Source organism: Hevea brasiliensis, chromosome 16 (assembly GCF_030052815.1).
Source record: "Hevea brasiliensis isolate MT/VB/25A 57/8 chromosome 16, ASM3005281v1, whole genome shotgun sequence".
Classification (NCBI taxonomy): domain Eukaryota; kingdom Viridiplantae; phylum Streptophyta; class Magnoliopsida; order Malpighiales; family Euphorbiaceae; genus Hevea; species Hevea brasiliensis.
In genome coordinates this window covers 72,230,401-72,248,772 of record NC_079508.1, presented here as the reverse complement: position 1 = coordinate 72,248,772, position 18,372 = coordinate 72,230,401, and the positions used below count along the sequence as shown (strand labels likewise).

Genomic DNA, 18,372 nt, shown 5'->3' with positions numbered 1-18,372 from the left:
ACAAACATAATTCAACTTAAACAACCATTCAAATGCATCAAATTCATTCATTCTCAACTCTACATACTGCTGGCCAAAATTTATATAGTCCTTCAATATATCATGTTGTTTCATTTTTCAACAAATCATCACTCAATCAAGTTGCCTAAGTATAAATATAAAGATACAAAAAGAGAAATCAAACTAACCTTACTTGGAATTTTTCACCTCTTCAAAACTTCCTCCTTTCTTTTTCTTTTTGTTGTCAAGCTCTTTATCAAGGTTTGAATACTAGGTTTAATGATAGAAATTTAAGTTTTTATGGTGGGATTTAGAGTTTGATCAAGCTCAAAATGAGCTTTAATGGAGTTTTAAGGGTGAGAGAGCTTTGAGAGAGGGAGAGAGAGAAATGGATAGGAATGAAGAAGACTTTCCCCCTTTTTTTTTTCTTTATGTTTTTAGTCTTATGAAAGACCATAAAATTAAATTAATTAAATTTATTAATTATATATTTATTGCATCATGCTTGAGGTTATGTATGATGTCATCACTTTTTACTTTTCCATTTTTCTCTCTTTTTTTTATTTTTTATTTTTCCATTAGTTCTTTAATTTAATTTCTAATTCTGAAAATTTCTTTTCTCTGATTTTATTTGACAGTTAGGTTAGGAGTCAGCTCTCGGGGTCAATTGACCAAATTGCCCATTGCCGGTTCAACCCGGTTTGCAAATAATTCAATATTTCTTCCGGCTTCCTGACCTAATTATTTAACTGGCTTAACAATTCTTTTTCATGATTTTCTCTTTTTCACTGTGTTCGTAATAGTCCTAAGGACCGCTGCGTCACATTTTATGATTCGAAATTTGAGTTTAAATTGACTTCGCAATCCTTCCCGAGAAGGTTACCCATCGCTGTAACTCTTGGCTCATTTAACTTCTTATGTTCTATTTTTCTTATTTATACTTAACTAATTGACAATTGCTAATTATTTGTATTCAGGGCTTATCTAATTGTCTTAAGTGTGGTTCTAATCCCCTCAATTGTCCGGACCGACACCGGTCACCGGAATAGTGAAATATACCAGGCTATGCAAATATGGGTATTACAGTGAGGTAAAGATACTGAGATACTATAAATTTCGTGTTTCAGTTGAAAAAGACCCGGAAGGTCTAAGGGACTGAGTCAAGGCTTAAAGGCAACTCACGTCAGGTTTGTGCACAATAAATCTTATTTCATCATTTTCTTATTACCGATTTGATTGGGTATGATTTATGAAAGTTTGGTGTTAATCATGAATTGTGTTGCCACTTTGTGAATGAAACTATGGCTTTGAAAATTTATCGGATTTCTTATGAATTATTTGAATAAAATATTTAAAATTGATTTCTAATCCACACTTAGCATGACAGTGCCTTATTATTCCTCCTCCATTTATGGGGTTGAAATCTATTATTTTTCTCCCTCTCTGGTTTACCAGTTGAGGTTGTAGATCGGATGAGTACTAATTAGCTAGCTAGCCACCTCCCTCATTGATTCCGATTAGTAGGGTTGTAGATCGCTTTGTCGTAGTGTACAATACGGCATTGATCGAAAATTTTGTGTCATGGCTTAAGTTGTGTATGAATTGGCAACACTATGTTTATTAAATTGTTTGACCAAAATTATGCTATAATGAGTTTTGATAATTTATGAAATGTGATTGTGAAATATTTAAATTGTGATTTATCAACAAATGTTATATGTATTACATTTCAAATTTTTATTGTGTACTACTGAGTATTTTTATACTCAGCGATAATTTATTTTGCTGTCGCAGATAAGGGTAAGGAAAAAGCAGTAGGGTGAGCTGCTGAATTGATAAGGACTTCACTGATCTTTTTGTACGTGTATTTGTTTATACCCTTATAGTTATTTGATGTAAATATTGTAATGTCATACGTATTAATGTAAAGTTGAGCAGTTGTACAGTAATTTGTAATAATGTTATTTTGAATTTTCTTTTTATAAATTAAGTTCTGTATTTGTAAATTAAGTATTATATGCAATGTGAATGAATTTATGAAATATTTTGAGATGACAAGCTTTGTTTGAACTGTGTTGACTTGAGTTGTTTTGGTGTTGGGAGCTGTGAAAACAATTATTGGAAGTGTTTTTACAGGTTTTTGAATAACTGTTTTCTCAAAATATAGACGGTACTCTGCCGAAATTTTTTCAAAATTTTCGGACAAATAAAAATGGACAAAAATTTTTACTAGTTTTGAAACTTCAATTAAATGTTTTTAACTCCTACTAAAATGCTCACCACTTTTAAAAAGTAAGAAAATAGTTTTAAAATCCCTTGTAGGGTACTTAATGAGTTATCGGTAGGTGAAATTTGGTAGTTCATTAGGTATTCTACGGGATCATGTTATGCCTTACAGTCGGGTAATGTGTGACAATCTATGTACCAGTATTCTGTTTCCAGCATACTCCTTAGGTAGACCTGAAATCAGTTAACTGTCTTTAGGTACCCAAGCAACTTTGGGTCCTTGTATATTAGTAATATTAGGTGGGGTTCCTTTAGGTACCCACACTTTTTTTGCCTTAGAGGTTCCTTTCCTAACAGGACAAGCATTAATCATATGACCTTTATGATTACAATAAAAGCATGTAATATTTGGTTGAGAGGAAGATGAAGCTTTAACAAAATAATGTTTGTATTTTCCATATTTTATAAATCCATCAAAACCAATTCCAAATTTTTTATTTGTGGATCTTTGATTCTCAAGAAGTACATCAAGTGTTTCTTTTCCTTTCATAAATTTAGTTAAATCTCTTATCAAAGATTCAACTTTTGCTTCAATAATTCTGTTTTTCTCAAGAAGTTGTTCACAAACTTCTTTTGATCTTTGAAGCTCATAATTAACTTCTTTAAACAGCTTTATTTGAGATTTGTAAAATTCATTTTCCTTTAAAACCATACTCAAAGAAATATTTTCTGATCTTAAAGCATAATTTTCATGTATCAAAATTTTTCATTTATTTTTAAAAGATCTATATTTGTCATATGTCTTTACAAATGCAAGTTCTAATTCATCAACATTAGAAGGTTCAAGATTTACCTCATTATCACTATCTTCAAAGTGTGAGCTTTCACTTTTTTCTTCAATTGTCATCATACAAGTGTTTGCAACATCTTTGTCACTTGTGTCATTATTTGATGAAGGGTCAGTATCACTCCATGTTACCGCCATTGCCTTTTTACTTTGATCCTTTCTAAACTTATTTTTCTTCTTCAATGTAGGACACTTCGGCTCGATGTGGCCTGGTTTGTTACACTCATAACAAATAATTTTACTTGAGTGATTTGGAGTTTTTGGAGCATATTTCTTTGTGAACTTCTTGTATTTGCTTCCACATTTTCTAAATGCATTTTTGAGCCTGTTGACTATCATAGTCATATCTTCATCATCATCACTTGAAGCACTTGAGTCATCACTTGAACTAGCTTTGAAAGCAACACTTTTCTTTTTCTCATCAACCTTTTCAGATATGAAGGCTATACCTTTTTTTTTTCTTATGATCATCTTCATTTTCATCTCATGTCAATGAGAAAACCAATTAGCTCATCATAGGTGTACTTTCTGAAATCCTTGGTATCTTGAATAACAGTGGTCTTTGCTTCCCATGACTTTGGAAGAAATCTCAAAATTTTCTTTACAAGTTCTTATTCCTCAAATTTCTTTCCAAGAGCCTTAAGAAGATTGACAAGATCTGTGAATCTGGTACTCATTTCAGCAATTGTTTCATCAAGTTTCATTCTCAAATAACTCATAATCACAGATGAGGAGGTTTGCCTTTGATTCTTTCACTACATCGGTTCCTTCATATGTGACTTCTAGTTTGTCCCATATTTTTTTTACAGTTTGGCAACCTAAAATACGATTATAATCATTAATATCAAGAGCACAATGAAGAATGTTAATAGCTTTGGCATTTGTAGAAATGTTCTTCCAATCATTGTCATCAAATTCAACTTCAGCTTTAGGAATTTGCCCAGTTCCTTCACCAGTTTTATAAGGAATATAAGGACCATCTTTAATTATTCTCCAAGCATCAATATCAACAGATTGTATAAAGTTTTTCATTCTAGTTTTCAAAAAAGAGTAATTTGTGCCATTAAAAAGTGGTGGTCTAGTGATTGAATAACTTTCTGCTAAGGGAGCAGGTATACCAGTAGAATTACTAGATGAACTAGCCATGTGTATGGATCACTCTAAGGTGTTTAATCCTCAAGCAAGACAGACAAGCTCTGATACCAAATCGATGTCCCAAAATATGTCCAAGAGGGAGGGAGGGAGGGGGGGTGGGTGAATTGGACTAAAACAAATTTTCAGTTCTTGCTCAAAACCTTTGAAAAATTATATCGTAGTTCAACCTAATTTTCTACTGTGGAATGTGTGCTATATTGCTCAAATAATTAGTTGATACAAAGTTTGCTTAAAAACATGCAGTATACTGATGTGATAGAATATATTTATACTCAGTAAAAATTTCAGTAATCTGAATAAAATCACAGCATAACAAACAGAGTAGTAAACAAAATATATCAATTGACAGCAAATATAGCAGTAAGCAAATTATATCAGATATCAGCAGATTCAACAGTAAACAGAATTTTTCAGTTTGCAGTAGTGTTGACAGTAAATAGTATCAATTCTCAACTTAATAAAAATAATTCAACCAGAAATCAATATGTATAAATTTAAAGAGTAAGGGTTGAGAGAATTGAACACTGAATTTTCATAGTGGTTCGGCCTAACTAGCCTACATTCACTCTCTTAAAGATCCCACTTTGAGTCTTCACTCCACTAATTTTCTCTTTTAAAGGCAAGAGACAAAAGTCCTTTATAAATCTTCACACAAAAGCTTTTACAAGTAGCTTCACACTTCTACCAAGTGTTATCCCAAATATTTTTCACAATCAAGCTTCAATTGGTGCTTGTATGACCTCTAATAAATGCTAAAAAGATGTTTAAAACCCAATCTCACTCAATACAACAGAATCTATAAAGAAGATATGAGTAGATAAGCCAATAATGAGCAATAAAAATAATTTGAGGACTTTGAATGAAAACTTTAATGATTTTAAAAGGTTAGGAACAGTAGAGAAACTTTCATTCAATGCAAAATAGCCAAGGATAAGTGTATTTATAGCTTTGGATCATTTCTGACCGTTTGATAACTCATTTGAATGTTACAATTTCAAATTTCAAGAAAATAGTCATTATTTTGTCATTTTTCGTGATGTTGTGCAGAGTTGAGACAGTTAGCAAACTAGTTAGCATACCAGAACCAGTAGCAAATCAGAAAAACTTTTATACATAACTTTAAAAACTTTAAAACTTTATACCAAATTATAATAAAATACTTTTAAGCCATTGATGATTCAAAAACAAGTTTTGAAAACTTAGAATAAAAAATTTGAGGGATTAAAAATAAGTATCATTGGCTTCTACTTTTCAAATCTTTTTACACATATTCCAAAATTTCTTAAACTATTCTCAAACAATATGTAACTTCAATTAAAAATCTTCAATAGAGTTTGGAAGGTAATCTTTTCTTTCTTCTTTGTTTTTGATTCATCTTGTGTTATCTTAGAATGTCATACTTTCTTTAAAATATAAGTTCATCATCAGCTCCATGAATCTTTTTAATCCTTAGAGAAGCACAACATTTAAAATAATATTAGTTTCATTCTAGTTGAATTTTATTATCATTAAAATCTATGTTTCATTGAGCTCATTGGTTACTATTATTTTTTTCTTATTACTACACTTTTAAATATGCAGTGTAACGCGTCTTAGTGATTTGTCCAATTACAATATAGATTTTTTTAAAAAAATTTATATTTGTTATTTTATTTTGAGCTTTTTGGTAAAAAAATGTAAACACAGTATACACTCAGTTATAAAATTTAGATATATATACACACATTAAACATTTAATACAGCACTAAACTAAATTGACGAAAGATGGATTTCATGCTATTTAATGCGACAATTAGAATAAATTTCAATTGGACTGTTGAATCTTGATTCATTTAAAAAAAATAATTTTAATTTTAATTTTAATTTTATTTTAATTAAAATTATCTAAGATATTAAAATAAATTTCAAATTTCTTAGAAGAAATCAACATGTCTAATAGAACCTAATTATTTAATTGAACTTTGATTTTTAGTTTTTAGCTTGATTTAATTTAGTGATTAAAGATATTACGTAGTAACGAATTCCATTGCACCACCACAACATGAAGTAGTCCCGCTGCAATTCGACAAGTTGCAAAAATATGTGAGTAAAAAGGAGTCACGAGATTTAAATCAAAACACAACAGTAAGAGCATTAAAATTTATTAAATATAACTTAAACAATGTTAAAATTTTATTTTAAATAATTAAAATTTAATTTATTTATATTATATTTAATTAAAATTAATTATTTTATATATTTAATTAATTTTTAATAACCCGCTTGAATGATTAACATGCTATTATGCTATTGAATCGCTAATCCATTCATCCTGCGGGTTTAAAAGCACTGAGTAAGAGCATTGAAAAGTTATGGAAGACAACGTGTGCGTTTTTGTGTTGTTTGCTTTGCAATAATTTCCATTAATTGTGGCATCCAAACTATTCTCAGTGCATAGAAGACGAGCATACAACCTCCGATTTTCCACTGGATTTGAATACAGAAATTAATAGCAGCGGAATAAATGGCAGTGTTGTCAACGGAATCACTGCCTCTGGGGTTTAGATTCAGGCCAACCGACGAAGAGCTCATAAATCACTACCTGAGACTCAAGATTAACGGCCGGAATTCTGAGGTCGAGGTTGTCCCCGAGGTCGATGTTTGCAAATGGGAGCCCTGGGATTTGCCTGGTTCGAATTTCATTTTCCCCACTACAAAATCCAAAACAAAAAAAAAAATTTCTTTCTATTTTTTTGTACTAGGATCCTTTCTTCTTGTTTAAATAAATAATCGGGGAACAATTCTGAATCTTTGATCAATTTCCTTTCCTTTATTCCTCGTGGATAATTCTTCTTCTTCTTTTGCACATTTGTCCCTTTCCTTAATCAGTAAGATTCCTCTCTAATTTTGACTAATTTTGAATTTTAGGGTTTGTGTAGTCAGTATAATTTCCAACATCAATATAATAATAGCTGTGCCTGTATGAGTTGCTCAAATTTCTGCAATTTTGGGCTCAGGGCTATCGGTCATTAAGACGGATGATCCGGAGTGGTTCTTCTTCTGCCCGCGTGACCGGAAATATCCCAATGGTCAACGTTCGAACAGGGCAACGGACGCCGGCTACTGGAAAGCAACGGGCAAGGATCGCACCATAAGAGCTAGAAAGTCAGGCTCCAATCCTATCTCCATTGGCATGAAAAAGACCTTGGTTTTCTATAGAGGCCGTGCTCCAAAGGGCGAGCGCACCAACTGGATTATGCATGAGTACCGCGCCACCGTTAAATATCTTGATGGTTCTGCCCCTGGCCAGGTTCTCTTTGTCAACTGCTATTTTTAATCTTGTTTTCGCTCCAAATTATACTCTCATTTGCCTGCATTGTTTTCTTTGAGCACTTGGCTCAATTATGTCCATATTGTGCCTTTTTGTTTCTTTGCACAATATGTCTCACCTCAACTATATTATTCAAGCTTGATAGTGCATTTCATCAATCGAACAGCTTTACCTTCTTATCCTTCTTCTTGGATAATAAGAACATATTCAGCTATGTTACAACTTTAATTCAGTTAAAGTATGAAGCACAAGTTGTTCCCTATTAAATAAAGTTGTTTAATAATTATTTCTCAGCGTTTCCATCTGTGTTTTACTGATATGCATGTAAATATTTTGAAAGTATCGTCTACTCTATCTATTATCTATCATGTAAAAGATAAAACAAATATAGCGAAGTGCTGATGACCATTCAATATGTTTAAACCAAGTTTGAATAATTTTTCAAGGGGAAAAAGGTTTTTGTGCCTTTTTTTTTCTCGTTGAGTTCAATTTCCCAAGTTACTTTGTGGTCTTTTTTTGCTGCAACTGTATATTTATATGTTTGCTCTAATGACATGCTGCTAATACTATAATACACAACACCAACCACCCCCCACACCACACCCCCCCCCCCTCCCCCCCCTTCCCTTCCTTTTCTTCTTCTTCTACTCTTTTTTTTTTTTTTCTTATAACTCATTGAGTTCCTCCCTTCGTCTGGCGTAGGGTTCTTTTGTCCTCTGTCGCTTGTTCCGAAAGCCAGAGGAGAAGATTGACATTGTAAAATATGATGAAGTAGACCAAACTGGATATTCCCCTACCACTTCTAAGTCCTCTCCTGAGGACACATCATCAGATCTAGTTCAAGAAACAAGATCATCTGCCACGCAAGCAGGAAAACAATATGAAGGTATAGCAAGGTGGCTGATAGATGAGTCAGTTAACATGACCTCTAGTGCTGTGCTACCTGTTGATAGCTGCTGCAATAGTCATTCAGATGTTGAAGATCATGCGGAAGAAATGACTGCTATGATGGTGAGAACTTGATTTGGTTGTTTTTGGCATTTTGTAGTGCACTTTCTAATTAATCATCATGAAACCTTGATGTCTTGAGGTTGTGTATTTTTTTAATTTTTTTGTCCTACGTTTTACTTTAGGTGCATCAACCTCAGGAAGAAAATTCTCATCTATTTGAGTCCACATCTGGTGGAATTGATTGCAAAGTGTTCTCCCCAATGCAATCGCATATTCTTGCAGACCTAGCACCCTACATGGATTCTCCTTATGCCGACTTTGGCAATGATCATAATGGTTTTCATTTTCAGGATGGCACTAGTGAACCTGATGTCTCCTTAACAGAGTTGTTGGGTGAGGTCTTCAATAATAATGATGACTATTCTGGTGAACAGTCTACGAGTCAAAAGAACTTGGCTGTTGGACTTGAAACTAATTTTTCTAGTCATAAGCCACTGGTTAACTTCCATGTTAAGGATAATGGTACATACAGTGAAGCTGACATTGATAATGCTCAAGTCCAGGTAATGATATGTTCTTCCTATAGCTTTTCACTACTACTATGTTTGGCTACCTTTATTTGGTCCTCCTTTAGCTCATGTTGCTTTGAGAATGTTGAATTCCATAATTGTTTAGTGATTTGACTGTTTTTATATAGCAATATAAGCTATTTGAGATGGTTTATTTGATAGCTACTCAACTCGGCTAAACTAATGCTTTGTTTGGATTGAGGGAAATGGAGAGAAAAGAAAAAGAAATTTTATTTGTCCAATTTCTCTTATTTGGACATTAGATAGAGGAGAAAAAGGAGGAAAATGGAAGAGAAATTCCAATTTTCAAATCTTCTTAATTGACCAAAATATTTCTATCCAAATTGGAATGAAATAGAGGGAAATGTGAGAATAAAAGTGTTGCTTATATTAAAATTACTTAGATGTCCTTAGACGTAAGAAAAAAATGAGGGTAGAGAGAAATTGTATTTTTCTCCTTTTTGAATAATGCTAGCATTCGAAGCACGCGCGTTGCACAAGCATCTAATAGTTTATAATACGTAATTATTTAATTTATATATAAGAATTAAATATTAATTTAATTATTTAAATTAAAATGTTAAAATTGGTAATAACTAATATTAAAATTTAATTAATACAATATAATATATAAATACTTGAAATGTTTTCATATCTATTATTTAATTATTGTTAGAAAATAAAATTTTTTGAAATATGATAATTTTATTTTTCTTTAACAATCATGTATTGTGTGGGTATTAATTTAAATTTTCATGCATATTGATATATCTAGTATAAATATGAGACATTCATAATTATCAAATATATAACTTATGCTTTTTTACTTGCATTAGGGAATTCAATGAATTTGTAATTTTTTGTGTAAATTTCATCCATTGTCCTTAAATTTTAGTCCGCATAATGATATTGTCCATGAATTTTTGTTTTTAATTAATATAAAACTCCTTAGACATTGATTTCTGAACAATAAAGTATTTTTTACTTATTTTTATTAACTTTTTTTTATTAGCATGCTAACTTGGCATTGCTGTAAAAAATGAAAATAATCTAAATATCATCCCTCTCTATTCTTTCTTTATCTTTCGCCTCTTTTCTCTCACACTATCTTTGTCTCTTTGTCTTTCTTCCCCTTATATCTCCCTCTCAATGTCTCTATATTTCCATTGAAATAATTTCTTATCAATAATGACAATTGAATTAAATTAAAAATTGCAATTATAATTAAAATTTCTTATACAAAAATAATGAAAATTTAGCTTTTCTTCTTTTATTTGGATTTTTTAGGTATTAACTATTAATTTTATTTAACTTAATAAAATATAAATTGCATGAAGTATGTTTTTAAAAAAAAAAAATGGCCTTTACATTTTTCTCTCTTATTAAATTTCTTTGTGGAAATTTTACCAAAATGTTATTAATAGTTTTAGACTTTTGTAATTTCACTATTTATAATCTTTTAATGTAATTTTAAAATTCATAAAAGAGTTGTACATATTCTAAATAGACTATTAATTATTAATATGTAAAATAATTAAAGCTTGCTGTAAAATGTGCATGGCCTTTTGTCAATAATTAGTCATGTAATTTTCTAAATTAAATAAACAAAACCATAGTTTTTATTTTTTTAATAATTAAATTATGTTATATAGTTCTAGTCTCATTAAAATTCTAATTTTAATAAAATTAGAATAAAAAATTATAGTAAAATTTTAATTTATATTAATTAATTTTTGTAAATAATATAAATTTATAAGGTATTTTAGTCCGTTTGAAAGTTGCCTCCTCATTCCTCTATATATATATATATATATATATATATATATATATATATATATATATTTGAACAACTTAACTCAACTCAAACTCAACTAAGTTTTTATCTCAAAAATTTGGGGTCAGCTATATGGATTTGCTTTCTCCACTCTAAACGATTTTGGGTTAAATCCTCAGAAATGTGTAATGCTTCTAGTTCATGTTGTACTACTCTCCTCCAAGTTAATTTAGGTCTACTTTTTTTCTTTCTATCCTCTAACCTAATGTGCTCTACTTGTCTAACTGAGGTCTCCGTATGTCTACGCTTCACATGACCAAGCCACTTCAATCTACCTTCTCTCAACTTATCCTTAATTGGCACCACTCCTACCTTTTCTCTAATACTCTAATTACGGACTTTATCTAGTCTAGTATGGCCACTCATCCACCTTAACATTCTCATCTCTGCAACTCTTATCTTAGACGCATACGACTCCTGCAGTGCCCAACACTCACTACCATATAACATAGCCGGTCGTATGGCTGTACGGTAAAATTTTCCTTTTAACTTATTGGGAATCTTGCGATCACATAAAACTCTCATGACACATCTCCACTTTAACCATCCGGTTTTAATCCTATGCCTAACATTCTCCTCACATCCCCCATCTACTTGAAGGATTGAGCCGAGATATTTAAAGTGATTACTTTGGGACAGTACCACACCATCCAAACTAACTCATTCCCTATTACCAGTTTGGCCTTCACTGAACTTGCAATGCATGTATTCTGCGTTCGTTATACTTAACTTAAAGCCCTTTAACTCTAGAGTACTTCTCCAAAGCTCTAGCTTTCTATTGACTCCTTGCGTCGCATCTATCAGAACAATATCATCCGCAAACATCATGCACCATGGAATACTCTCTTGTATATGTTTTGTCAATTCATCTAAAACTAATGTAAAAAGGTAAGGGTTTATAGCTGATCCTTGGTGTAATCCAATTGAGATCGGAAAATCTCTTGTGTCCCCTCCACTGTGCGCACAATAGTAGTTGCTTCTTCATACATATCTTTGAACACTTATATGTACCTAATAGATATCCTATTTTATTCTAACACACTCCATAAGACATCTCTTGGAACACTATCATAAGCTTTCTTCAAATCAATAAAAAACATGTGTAGATCTTTCTTCACATCTCTATATTTCTCCATCAAGCTTCTAATGAGAAAGATCGCTTCTATAGTTGAACGATCAGGCATGAAGCCAAATTTATTAAGAGAGATAGAAGTATCATGACGTAGTCGATGCTCCACAACTCTCTCTCACAACTTCATAGTATGACTCATGAGTTTAATTCCCCTATAGTTCGAGCAATTCTGTATGTCTCCCTTATTTTTAAAAATAGGTACTAAAATACTCATCTTCCATTTATCATGCATTTTCTTTGAGTTTAGAATCTTATTAAATAATTTAGTTAATCATGCCACTTCCATATCTCCCAAACACTTCCACACTTCAATTGGTATTCCATCGGGCCCACAGGCTTTACCTACTTTCATTCTCTTAAGTACTTCCTCTAGTATAATTCACATTCTTTTCTGTTGTTCTATAGTATATATTCACGCTATTTCCATTTTGACTATTATTAAAGAGATCATTAAAATAATTTCTCCATCTTTTTTTAATGTCCTCATCTTTCACCAACACTTTTCCTTTTTTATCCTTAATGCACTTAACTTGATTGAGATCTTGACATTTTCTTTCTCTCCTCCTTGCTAATCTATAAATATCTTTCTCCCCTTCTTTAGTTCCAAGTTTCTCATATAACTTTTCAAAGGCCTGTGCTTTTGCTTGAATAACTGTCTTTTTTGCCTCTTTCTTTGCTATCTTGTATCGTTCATTTGCCTCATTATTATCACATTTAGGTAATTTCTTATACCATTCTCTTTTTCTCTTCACTGCCTTTTGTACTTCCTCATTCCACCACTATCTCTCTTTTGAGAGTGGTCCATGTCTTTTAGACTCTCCAAATACTTTTCTAGCTACTTCTCTAATATTTGATGCCATCTGTATCCACATATCATTGGCCTCAATATCTAGCTTTCATGCTTCGGACTCGAGAAGCTCATTTTTGAACTTCACTTGCTTTACTCCTTTGAACTCCCACCACTTTGTTCGAGCTACACTATTTCTTCTAACCTTACTTAAATTATTCTTAAACTTGACATCCAAGACCACTAACTGATATTGACTTGTTAAAGCCTATCCTGTAATGACCTTGCAATCCTTGCATAGAGCTCTATTTGTCTTCCTGGTTAAGAGGAAGTCAATTTGGCTTCTATGTTGCCCACTTTTGAAAGTCACTAAATGTGACTCTCTTTTTATAAAGTAGGTATTTGCTAATATTAGGTCGTATGCCACAGCAAAATTCAGGATGCTTTTTCCCTCCTCATTTCGATTGTCGAAACCAAAACCTCCATGAACATTCTCATAACCTTGCCTATCACTTCCTACATGTCCATTCAAATCTCCACCAATGAAAACATTCTCTTCGTTCGGTATGCTTTTCATTAAATCATCCATATCTTCTCAAAACCTTTATTTACTTTCAGTATCTAGTCCTATTTGTGAGGCATAAGCATTAACTACATTTATTAATTCTTCTTTTAGTACTAGCTTTAGTAGTATAATTCTATTTCCTACTCTTTTCATAACTATTACAGCGTATTTCAATGTCCTGTCTATGATTATGTCCACTCCGTTCTTATTTCTCTCATTTCCGGTAAACCACAGTTTGTACCATGAATTACCCATTTTCTTGCTTTTCTCTCCTACCCATTTAGTCTCCCTGAATGCAAGCAATATTCACCCTTCTCCTTTCCAAGGTTTCCACAAGGTCCATTAATTTTCCTGTGAGTGATCAACATTCCAAGTACCAACCCTGATCCTCCTCCTATCCTGTTTCTTCCTAATTGGTCTCCTTTTATGATATCTTCTGTTGTTTTCTATGTCTATTTTGTGTTCTGTTTCACTATCTGTCATATAGACTAACTTCTTTACCCACACCCGTCTATGATGTGGGAACTCTTGCTCACTTAACACCACACCCGGGCACTGGCATGGTACGTCGCTTTCGGTGAATGCCCTATACCCTTGCATATTTCTCACTACACCCGGGCTTCGATGTAGCGCGTCGTAAGTAGAGGACGCCCCAACATTTATATCATTTGAATTCATATCATAAGGTGTGACGAAATTTTTACGCTGGTTGTCACCTACCGCAATCCTCCTCCTTTATCCGGGCTTGGGACCGGCTAAGCGCAAACTACTTAGGCAGAGTTAATTTTATTTCATTTGATAACTATTGAAGAAAATTTAAGACATTTGAAAATCACCTTCCTTTGTTTTTCATGCACACTAGAATGTTTAAGAAATGGGAGCATCATTGCTTTTTTATAACAAGAAACTATTGTAGATGCAAGCATCACTTGGATCTTGGGGAGCTCAATCATCATCCTTCCATGGACAACTTGGAACTAGAAATGTTTTGGGCGTTGCAAATTCTGATGTGCAAGATGCTTCATCTGCCATTTCTGCAGTGGGCTCATCTTTGGATGTATTCAATAGTATGGATGAATCAAGCAGGCAAATGAATCCTATGAACCAGGGCAGTGCTGTCAGTGGAACTGGAATCAAGATTAGAACCCGCCGGCCTCAAGTGCATCCATATGCAGATAACTTTGTCACTCAAGGCAGCGCTCCAAGAAGGCTCCGTTTGCAGAGGGAATTTTCTACTGTTTCTCCTGGAAGTAGAGCGGAGAGGGATGCAAGTCATCAAGAAGAAGAAGATGAAGTGCAGTCAGCTGTAACAAAGGTAAGTTTATGGCATGTGAAAAGTCTTTTGAAAAGTCATTTGAGATGCACGCATAATTATTTAGCATGGGAAAAGTCATCTGAGATGCATAAATTAATTATCATTTGTCAAGCATGTAAAAAGTCATTCGAGATGCATACGTCAATTACTAAGCCTGTGATAATTTGTTGCAGGCAAGAGATGCAGAACACAATCCTGATTCAGATAAGTTGCTGATGAAAAGCCAACTGCACATTTCTGACAAGAGCATAGAAATTGCTGAAGAATCTTCTACAAATTTGAGGTTAAGGGTGAAACAGGGTCGTAAATGTGGCAGTGGCGAGATAGGAGGGTCAGCATTTCCTGATGCAGCTCCTGTGAACCATGGCCACAGCTCACCATCAGTTTATGTAGTTGGAGTTGTGCTAGCTTTTGTCTTGTTCATAGTTCTTGTTGGAATTTGGAGATGCGAGTAATGGAATAGAGGAAACTTACTTGATAAGAAGAAAGTGGTTTTACAGACTGCATTTAGATACTTGCGCATATGTAGCTTGGAGGTAGTATAAATGTGTGCAATATTGGATGAAGGTCATCTGCAACGTGTAGTCTTTGTTGGTTCATCTTGTACAAAATATGCAATTGACGTCGTCTGATGGTTGGGTTTCATGGATTCCTGGAGCTAGGAAAAGTGTAATTTGGCTTCTCTCCAATCTCCATATTTTAATCTCACTTGGCATTAAATTTATGGGCTAATGCTCATAGTATCAAATTGTGGGATAGCGCGGAAGTGCTGAAGTTCACGGCTAGTATCAAATTGGCTATCCATTCATCGAGGGTACTATAGTGTTTTCTTATTTGTCTATCCTGATATGATATGCTTGGGAATAATAAAATAATAGTAAAATATTTAGAAATTGCAAATGGCTAAGTTCACGTCTTTTGGAAATATCATACGATACATGTATATTTAAAAAGAAAAGAGCATTAGAGAGAGGTTATCATAAATGGATGGGGAGGATAAGGATGAGGGTCCAGAAAAATCTAAAACTAAAGTCGTGTGATGGGGGCGGCTGCGTGGAAGCGGAAGCGAGGTAGACAAGGACCGGCACACTGGAAAAGCTATTGATGGCGCCGTGGTAATCGCCGCAGCAAAAACCCCAAACAAAACATATAACAAGATATAAAAACCACACACCAATATGCCAAATCTTCCTTGATCCAAAAATATTTATATATATATTCCGAATCTTATTTTCTTATCCGAAAGGGCTCATCTATACAAGAAAGAAGATGATACTGGTGGCGATCGTAGCGGAGCTGCTGGAGGAGTACACGGCGCTGCTGGCGAGGGTGCTGGAGCACATGTTTAATGAAGCCCCTTTCCCAAGGCGAGTTCGTTTTCTCATTCTGCGCAGCCTTCCCTTTGCTTCTTCTTTGCATACCCCTTTAATTCGAGCTCCCGCTTGATAATGATGAATTTTTTACTCCAGTTTCTTCGTTTGGTTTTGTTTTCTCTTGATTCTATGGAGGCGTGCATCTTTGGAGGCTGAGCTTTTTTTTTTTTTTATGTAAATTCTTGTGGTTGAATTAATTTCAGTTTTAATTAGGTGTCGTTAATTCCATTTTGATGTTTGATTTCAAATTTTTAACTCATCAATTAAGCCTTGCGTGAATCAATCATCAATTATGCAAACTGCGATTTTTTTTTTTTGGAAGATATGATATATTGAACTTAAGTGGGCAGATTGCCCAGTACAAAGTGAAGCTGGTATAAAGGATTACAGAGGGAGGAACAATCATGCGAGGCCTTTTGTACTAGAGTGTGTGCAGCTTTATTGCAAACCCTTTTAACAAAAGAGGAAAAAAAAACAGAATCCAAGGACTTGCTTAGTTCCCGAATATCATGGACTGGATTCTGAATGAGGAGAGGCGTTTGATCACTATTAATAGCATTGATAAGCATTAAACAATCGCCCTCTGCTATAGCTCTTTGGAAACCTTTATCCATTAAAAGCAACAGCGCTTCCCTGCACGCCAAGTCTTCCAAAACAAGGGGGTTTGAAATTTTTGACAACGCCAATCCAAAATTGTTCCTGTATAATCTCGAATGACTACTGCAACAGTTCCATTTCCATTCTTCAAATCAATGGCTTTGACCTTGGACATAGGAAGGGGAGACCAGAAGAGAGTTTCCCCTCAAAACATTGGTGGAGACCTGCTTGGTGATTCTGCAGTAACTTTTAAGAATTCCTTGTGCTGATTTAAGGCCAATTGAATCACTTCTTGGGAGCTTTGGTGCTAACCATGGAACACTAATTTATTTCTGCACTCCCACAGATTTCACATAATAAAGACTATCAACTGAATGTTTTGTTGATTATTTCCCACAGAAGACAAAGGCCGCATCAAATCTTCCCAACAATCTTGCATAGAATCTCCCATAATCATTGTGGATCGCATATTGAAGGGGCATAGGAACCATACAGCAGCTGCCCTAGTACAGTCAAAGAAAATATGACGAAGAGTTTCTACATTTCCACAGAACTGGCAGCAAGGGGAGACTGAAACTATTCTTCTATGTACCAAGGTGCTTGCAGGTAGTTTGTCTTTGACGAACAGCCAAAGCAAAGTAGAGAGTTTTGGGGGCAAAGGAATCGACCACACCTTCTTCCAAAAGGAAGCCATCCTTTCTTGCGTTGAAGGGCCAGGACCTGCTAAAGCTGAAAAACTAGATAAATTGTGGATTTGTCTAGTTATGTAATAACCTGACTTAACTGTATAGTGCCCATGTCTCTCAAAATGCCAAACCAGCTTATCTTCTCTTTGAAATATACCTAAAGGGATTAGAGGATATGCTTGATATCATCATTGTGGAAATTTTCCTCGAGAATGGCCAAGTTCCAAGTGTGGGTGCGAGTATTTATTAGCAAGGATACCCAAACAATCTCAGGATTATGAGTCTCCTAAACTATAGGCACTGAGGGAACCTCACTGGGCTGCCACTTCTCTTCCTTACATAAAATAGATCGACTGTCCTCAACTTGCCACCTCATCCCCTTATGAAGAACCTCTTGATCCCAAAGGATACTTTTCTAACTCCAAGATGGAGTACTCCCCTCTCTGGAATGCATAAAAGAGGTGTAAGGAAAATACCTACCTTTCAACAATCGTGACAAGAGAGAATGAAGATTTGAAATGATGCCCCAACCTTGCTTAGCTAAAAGAGCCTTATTAAAACTTTTCAGGTCCTTGAAACCCATACCTCCATTAGGCTTCGGCTCACATAAAGCTGCCCATGAAATCTAATGCATTTTCTGCTCATGCTGTTGACCCCACCAAAAATTGGATGGGAGGGAATTGATGGCCCTACACAAGGAAGATGGTAGACGAAAGGATGACATGGCATACATTGAAATGGCAGTAGCAACTGCTTTGGTGAGAACCTCTCTTCCTTCTTTTGAAAGTAATTGCTCCTTCCAACCCATAGTCTTGCTAAAAATATGGTCCTTTGTAAAAGAGAAGACCTGGTGTTTAGATATGGGAATATCCACCAGCCGCCCCAAAAATTATCTGGATTGTCAACTCTGATAATGCCTAGGAAAGAAGCAATCCGTCTTCTAAGCTCCAAGGGAGTGCTACTACTGAAAATCAAACTAGACTTGCTGATATTTATTGTTTGACCACTAGCTTTAGAGAATTCAT

At 34.0% G+C, this 18,372-nt stretch overlaps 1 protein-coding gene across 2 annotated transcripts; it reads left to right on the top strand.

Annotated features, from left to right (window-relative positions):
- The first annotated feature begins 6,504 nt into the window (after window positions 1-6,504).
- Window positions 6,505-15,415, top strand: LOC110655245 (protein NTM1-like 9). Of its 2 annotated transcripts, none has more exons than XM_021811482.2 (6): window positions 6,505-6,897; window positions 7,225-7,517; window positions 8,241-8,549; window positions 8,672-9,052; window positions 14,293-14,691; window positions 14,865-15,415. In XM_021811482.2, the coding sequence occupies exons 1-6, from the start codon at window positions 6,732-6,734 to the stop codon at window positions 15,144-15,146; spliced, it is 1,830 nt and encodes a 609-aa protein (XP_021667174.2). In that variant the 5' UTR covers window positions 6,505-6,731; the 3' UTR covers window positions 15,147-15,415. The 2 variants fall into 2 exon arrangements, with proteins under 2 accessions (XP_021667174.2, XP_021667176.2); XM_021811484.2 differs by lacking the exon at window positions 6,505-6,897 and adding an exon at window positions 6,925-7,095.
- Window positions 15,416-18,372: the final 2,957 nt, after the last annotated feature.